The sequence below is a fragment of the Egretta garzetta genome, unplaced genomic scaffold (genome assembly GCF_000687185.1).
Source record: "Egretta garzetta isolate BGI_Z169 unplaced genomic scaffold, ASM68718v1 scaffold292, whole genome shotgun sequence".
NCBI lineage: Eukaryota > Metazoa > Chordata > Aves > Pelecaniformes > Ardeidae > Egretta > Egretta garzetta.
This window is the reverse complement of record NW_009258789.1, coordinates 758,100-765,983: the sequence shown is the minus strand read 5'-3', so window position 1 is coordinate 765,983 and position 7,884 is coordinate 758,100. Positions and strand designations below refer to the sequence as shown.

Here is a 7,884-nt window from a genome sequence, read left to right as displayed (position 1 = left end):
TTCCCTATCTGCTTTATCAATTTTTAACTTCTGTAACTTGATACAGAGGGGATTGTATTTTAACATTATGGCAACCAAACTAGTACAGTGAGTTTAAAAGAACAGTCACATTGTCAAGCTTTGGAAATGTTGCTTATGATGACGCACATAAATATTAGAGATAATTGCGTTTTGGAATAGAAAACATAGGCAGTCTGTAGAAAAGTAATCCTTTTGTCAGAGGGGAAGGAAAAAAGTTAGCTGTGTTTAAACTGTTCTTAGTTGTTGAACTCTTTACTTATTATTACAGTAACTGATAAAACGTTGGCTACTTCAAATACCATTCCTACGAAGTCTGTCTTTTTGTCCTGAAGCACAATTAAAGGCTTAAAAAAAAAAAATTTAAAAATGTGTTGGGAGATGGGATAAGGCTTTATTAAATAGGAAAAAAAAAAAAAAAAACCTTCCTGTGTCAGGCTGATAAGGGAACTGTTTCCAGTTGGAAGATGCTTTAGCTTTGTTCGTAGAAATATGAAACCTATTTAGATCACAAATAATATTTAAGTAGTCACTTCCTGCATGCATTTTAGTGTACACTTTGTGGGGGAGCACATTTTTTGAATGCTTGCATCTATAGGCGTGGATACATTGTCTGTACAAGAGTTAAATAAGTTATTTTGTTTGCCTTAGGAAACGCCAACTAAGGAGCTGGGAAACCGCGTGGCAGACCTGAACGGTGAAGGCTCTCACAGCACTCCTGTTCCATCTTCATGTTTTAGTTACTTAAACAGATTTGCAAATTCAGAAAGCTCAACAGATGAAGAAGGTACTTGAATATATATTTATACACAGCAGAGGCTAACAGGTTTTTTTAATGAAACATCATTTCAATTATATGTGATTTGTAAATTCACTGTACCATACCAGCTTCGGTTTTGCATCCTAAGCATACACTTCAGCAAGGCTCAGGCACTCGTGTGTTACCGATTATCAGAGCTTGTGATGGAATACTGGTTGGTTGTATATTGATGTGACTAGGGTATCTTGAGAGGCAACCAAACCATGGACAAATCTTTGTGACCTCCCAGGGCTAGAACAGAAAACCCACAGGTTTTGGGTTGGGTTAATGAGGTCTTCCAGGGGCTTGCTTTTAAAACTGTATATGTCTGTACATTACTGTAAATTGCCTCTTCTTTTCTTTTTTCTTTTTCTTTTTTTCCCCAAGGTGGGGGTTTTGAATGGGATGATGACTTCTCTTCTCCAGAGCCATCTTTTATATCAAAGGCAGCTAATAGTCTTATTGGTTCTAAACCACCTCTTCAGTCATCAAAGTACTTCTCTCCACCTCCACCTTCCCGCACTCTCGATCAGAACTGGTCACATTCATCCCCTTATTCCAGATTCTCTATCTCTCCTGCAAACATGGCAAGCTTTTCTCTTACGCATCTTACAGATTCAGATATAGAGCAAGGAGGTAAGTGATTTAGTTACAATAATAATTTTAAAACTACAAATTAAAAACTTTATGCAAAGATATAAGTAATAGATACGACAAATCTTGTTCTATTTTAAATACTTAACTTAGAAATGCATTTTTAACACTATAAAAGTTATGTCTGGTCTTCTATTTTAGTTAAGACATTGCTTTCCATTTAGATTGAGATTATTTGCATCCAAGTTGCTACAAACTTGCGGTTGGATATTCTATGGAGCATTTATATGAGAAGCTCACAATTTTTATGTTTAAAAAAATAGTGTTATATTTATATAAATGAAATCTAGGCAGTCCCTAAGCACTTCTGCATAGCTGCCACACTATGGCAGTTGAATAGGTCTCATTATTGCACTGTCATAAGTCACAATTTTATTTTCATTGCACAGGGTGAGGATGGTAGGAACATAATGTTTCTGCCACTGTTCTCTAAGCTTATTTTACCGTTCGGCTTCTTCTCATAACTGCTTTTTAGAAAGTGCCTTCTTGACATTCAAGAAAATCAGTGTGTTTTCTAGAGCTGTGAGTAGGATAGTTTCTGTTAGCAGAGCCAAACAATCTGTTCATAGCAATATTGAGTACTAGCGGTATTTATTAACAGAAGCTTTCTTGTCTGTAACAGAAAGCTTTTTTTACACTTTGACACATTTTTGAGGGTTAAGAGAAGCAAAAATAAGCAGACTTGAATCAGTTTAGCATATTATTAATCTTTGTAAAACGTTGCATTATTAAAAATAAATACTACTGATCACTGAGCCTTGCTAATGGTCCATGGCTATAAAAATGTAATCAGTGTTTATATATAGAGTTGTATTGTTCTTGTATTGTGCTTATTGATTAGATAATGTTTGCTGCTTAGTAACTTACAGATAAGAGAGATTATTTTGGAGATCCTACGTTGCCTTGTGTGTCCTAAGAAGTGACATTGAACAGTGTGATTTAAGCAGATGTCTATATATAAGATTAAACAAAACTTGTAAGTGCAAAACAGCAGGATGCCAAGTTCTAGGAAGAGTCTTAGAAAGAAGTGAGGGCTGTGCAGAAGAATCTCGCTGAACCTTATGACCTTTCCTCTGCTAATAGGAAGCAGTGAAGATGGAGAAAAAGATTGATTAACGCTTCCGTGGACTACATACGTAAAACACAGACTTTGTCTGAAACTTCTTTATCTAAACTCTGGATCCTGCTGGAGTAACACAGGTAATCAAGAAGTACTAAGAAATGAAAGTAAACACTGAAAGCAATGTTAAATCAGGACATTAATTTGAATGTGTATTTAACTTTGTAATGTATTTTTAAATCGGTGCAATTTTGCTTTTCATTGAAAGATGATTCTGCCGCTGTTTTCAAGTACTTGAAGTATTTTTCAGATAACTTAAGAAACAAGTAAAGCAATTACACTACAGTCTGGTTTATGTATGAGATTGTATAATATTCTTTTTATATTTTTCCATGTAGTTCATTATCTATTTGAACATACACCTGTTGTAGAATTGTGTATAGCTGTCCTGTGCAACAGGTACTGTGTTGCTGAAACTGTATGAACGATAGTTGATCAGTAGTGAGCCATATTTATTCAAAAAGATATCACTACATATTACTTTGCTTATTACAATTGCACTATGGATTATTCTTCCTTTGTTTTCCTGATGGTGTACAGAATCAAAATCTTAAATCTTTCAAGGAAAATAAGACAAGTTGAATTGGCCCGGTTACCCAGTTTAATTTGTCTTTTTTGTAGCCTTTGCTATGCACGGTACTTGTAAAACATACATAACTTCTGAGTGTTATGTTAGATTTGCTGAAATCTTATATTCAGTACCATTTCTAAATGATAATGATTATAGATTGATTGTTAGTGTTCATGTTTTATAGGAAACTGGAAAAGAATATATGATATACTCTGGAATTTTTAGATGAAAGAGATAATGTCTCTTAATTCCTGAATATGATCCTACTGACTGCTTAAGCTGTAATAGCATCTGACTATATCATAACTAAGGGCCTTCCAGTTTTTACTACAATTTCTGCCTTGGAGAGAGAAGAAGAAAAATTGGCTGTACAAAACTGTGAAATTTATGAATCTTATAAAAAGACTAATTTCAATAGACTGGATTTGGGCATACTTGGCCCTTCAGTTGTACATTCTGTGAATTTTGAAGCTCGCTCTTCTGCTGACTGCAGATTGGGGCTGCCATTCAGAGGCCTGTGGTAAATCTACCTCTCAGTGATGTTATGAGAATTAAGAATTAGATGAATGGTTAATGCCCAATTTTGCACCTATTTTAAGATGTCTGCAAAGTGCTGTGGTACATCTTGAAATGCATACTGACCTAAAGATGCAGTATAGTAAAGTTTGCTCTGAAGCTGTCTGTTGGGAAGGGAATACAATGCGGTGTTTTTTTACCTTCATGCTCTACCATGTGTTCAGTTAGTTTAATCCTTTAAACTGCTTGGGGAAAAAAAATCCTTAATTATTACTCCAGAGTGAGTTCAGTTAAGAAACAGATCCCTGACCTCTCAGAATGCCTTACGCAGCTGTGGATCTGTAGGAAACACTGATAGGAACAGTTTACCTGGCTCTGTATTTTGTATTTTAGTATACTAAAATATGAAGTACTTTGTATTTTAGTGGCTATTTTGGCAGAGCTTCATTATAGCGGTGGTCCAAGTGCTCTGTGTTCAGATCCAGTCACCAGAGAATTTTCATCACATGAAGTATGGGAGGACTAGATATTTTCAGATGTGTGAAGTTTGGTTTTGTATACCTCTATATGCATTTTCATTTTTTAAGTATGTTTTAAAATGACAGGAATATGTTAATTGCTTTTTTCCAGCATTATTTAGCCCTTAACCAGAATGGTTTCTATACCAATCAAAAGGGAATGATTTAGTTACAATGTTATTTAAAGTTGCCAATGTATTGTTGAGATAACTTTTTCTGATGAGGCACTCAGGTTCAGAGTTAGTCAGAACTGTTCTGTATGAGGTAAGAAACTGAATTTTCCATGGACTTTTCCCAAAACATGATTTAAGAGGCAAAGCCAAGTAGTTCTTAGTACAGGCTTACAGTATATACTGTAGAGGGTTTAGGGAAGCTGTGCATTACTCTCAATATTTTAAAATTTAGGTAATAGACTTTGTGCACAAATTGTTGCTTAAAAATTCCATAATTCCAACATTAAACTCCCTGATACAGCTAGATTAAGGTATCTCACCTGTCTTCTGTAATTCTCACCATACTTTAAGTATGGAAAATGAAGACTAAGAATGAAAATCCATAATGGTCTGCAAAGAACGTGTGGGCTTATCTGCCTTGCGTGGTGAAATATCTACTTTATCAGACCTGAAGTTCAGCCTTTGTTTTGAATAATTTAATTTAAAATATAATCCAAGGTTAAAGAAAACCTTGTACACCAGAATGTTATAATTTGGTTATGCGTTTTGTTTCTTACAATTCTGGAAAATCAGGTATTTCTCTTGTACATCAGGAATTTTCTTTGCTTGATGGAAATCTAAGATTTTTATTCTTTACCTGGTTTTAAAGAAAATCGTACATAGGAAGTGAAATTGAACTCCTTTGTCCAAATGGACTCATTGCTAATGAATTGCCAAAGGAGCATTTTTTCCAAAACGAGCTGGGTTATGTATGATATTAAGCAAGGTAATATCCTTTTTAGCTGTACAATGAAGAGAAAGACATATTTACAGTTGACTCACCTCACTTAAAAGGATGAACTATAATTTCAGTAATCCAGTAGGCTGGATTGCAATAATACAAAAGGTCTCTTTTTGAAAAATTTCTAGTTGAAAATTTGATCAGCTACTAGCAATATTTAAATACCTGCCTAGCAGTCAGTGGCACAATGAAGATGAATCAGTAATTCCAACATGTTACATTATAATAAGGGGATTTGTTACAAATCATTCATTAAACTATATGTAATTTCTTGCACTAGCTACTTAAGCATGGTTTCCGTTTTAGAAGTACATGTATCTATTTTCAATGGTTTATTATGAGGACTGGTTACATTTTAATTCCTTCTCTAGTAGAATACAGTGATTATTGGAACAATGAAGGTATTGTCTCAATTATTTAAAAGATCTGATTATTCCCACCTAAGGAAGTTTGTTTAAAAACGAGGGTCTGTAGTGAGAAGCCAACAGAGTGAGAAGTGTCCACTTTTAACGGAAACACCTGTACTCTCCCAAATCCCCAAGCTGCAGATATGTTGCGTGTATAACTGCATATATGGAAACTGCCATTTTCATGGAAATGAGAGAATTAAGCATTTTTTCATATCCTTGTTGATGCACTAATGAAAGCCATTTAAGCCTCATTCTTCTTATCAGTATTTTTAGCAGATTTTTATGTAGTACTCAATCTTTTTCATGAGGAGGCTGGTCGGTAGAAAGGCTTTTTTTTTTTTTTTTTATGATTAAGCACTATGCTAAAATGTCAGCATTGTCAGGTGTTAGTGACATGGCTATTTTTGTTGAGTTGGTGAAAGGTGGAATCCAAGTATATTAGCCTTATAAGAAATAGCCTTAAATAAGAATGGAGTGTACAAAATTACTTCAGCTTTAAATCATACAGAAATATCCTCGTATGTTAATGGTTTTGGTACAAGACTGGAAAAAATCTAGAGGAGAGTCAAATGTCATATAAACTTATTGAAAATAAGTATTTGTAATACCAGCAGCCTGTTTTTCAGAAACTTGAATATGACTTACAGTTAGTTTTGTTTATGAAATTGTTTGAACTTGCACAGATGTAGGTGTAACTTAAATGATAAATGGTACTGATGTGTGTGTATATATAATGTTTAATTCTATTTGTAAATGAGAAACTATGTAACAAAATCATAGGTATGAGGTTTTCCTATTGTAATTTAATACAGGTATGAGGTTTATGGCAATATATCATAGTTAATGAAATTTCAGGTCACAATGTCTTTAAATTGTGTACATTTTTAAATTGTAATTTCTACTGTATATTGATTATCATGCATAGTGTGATTCAAGAAACTGCTTGTAATTTAAAAATATTTAATATTAAAAATAAAACAGTTATATATTTATAACCTCTTTGTCTGTGTTTGTTCATTCTTAAACAGATGCCAGCAATGGATCAGGTCCACAGTGTAGTTCTACTGTAAGATATATCTGTTAGTGTCCAGAGGTTGAGAAAATACCAAAAGCTCAAAGCTACAGTCGTAGCAGATGAGTCTATGCTAAATAGTGTAGTTGCTTTTAATTTCTTCTAATATCACCCTTGTGTGAACTTCAGGTAATGTGTATATGCAGTCAGTAGAGAAGCAATACTTAAAACACAAACAGTATAATTCTAAAAACTGAATATTGCTTTCAATCCTAGAATTAAGCATCTGTAGGATGAATGGAGATTTCAAAATTTCTAAGTACCCTTCAGAAAACAAGTTAAAGGTATGTTTTCTCAGAATTTATTGAATTTATTTTTATAAGATGATTTTATTGGGGTTTCTTAACTTAAGTGCATGTGCCGAATGGACCTAAGATCGCCAGGTAGATGTAGTACTTGTGAGTATTCGTAGCTTCTTTCACACGAGATTGAGGCGGTTTCAGCCTGGGCACTCCTGAGGCAGGAGGAGGAGTGCTGTTTTTCCCTCTTAACCTGTTAACCGTTAAGGTTATGATGACACATCGCAGCCATGTCACTAGTTGATGGAGGCTGCTGTGGTACTGTACCGCAGCTGTTCTCAGCCCTGGCAGCTGTTGAGACCTGGGAATGAGAAACTGATACCAAGATGACTTAACTTCACTAGGTAAAATATAACTACTGGGCTGAAATTTGATCAAGACAGTGGTCATTACTGAGAACAGATGTAAAAGGTCCCATGGCACTGAATTAGTCATCTTACGTAGAACCTATTACCAAAGAATTTGAGCCTTGCAGCCTTTCTCATCAGCAGCCTTCTTGCAAGGGAGCAAGTGCTCAGCCTTTGGGCCTTTTTCACACAGGTGCTATGATAATGTGTGCAGCCCTTAGCAGAACAGAGCTGAGACAGACTTCCTCCTCCTCCACCCGAGTTCTCCACCTGCCAAAGTGCTGGACTGACCCCTCCTGTGGTGACATTGACCTGCCTGGCTTAGCTTCCCTCAGTCTGGTGGCAGCACCTCAGTGCATGCAGCACCTCAGTGCATGCACCACTGCAGGGCTGGCTGAGGGGCCTACCTGCGCCCTGCCATTTCGTTGTCACCCAGAGCCCCGTGACCACTGAACCCCAGAGCCGTGTGCCGGCTGTCGCCTCCAGGCGCCGTCCACCCCCGTGGGGGCAGAACGAGTAATGGCAGGAGCTGGGGCTCGCATGCCCCTGCACAACTCCTTTGCCAGGACCGGGTGCTTTGCTTCCACACAGACGGGCCACGTTACG

The 7,884-nt window shown here is 36.1% G+C and overlaps 1 protein-coding gene across 1 annotated transcript in view; it reads left to right on the top strand.

Annotated features, from left to right (window-relative positions):
- The window catches only part of LMTK2 (lemur tyrosine kinase 2), a 43,477-nt gene extending 36,996 nt beyond the window's left edge, over positions 1-6,481 (top strand). The window contains exons 13-15 of the mRNA XM_035889221.1: positions 670-805; positions 1,205-1,453; positions 2,555-6,481. Coding sequence (XP_035745114.1) covers positions 670-805; positions 1,205-1,453; positions 2,555-2,583 — 414 coding nt within the window. The 3' untranslated portion in view covers positions 2,584-6,481. The remainder of the gene's footprint in view (positions 1-669; positions 806-1,204; positions 1,454-2,554) is intronic.
- Positions 6,482-7,884: the final 1,403 nt, after the last annotated feature.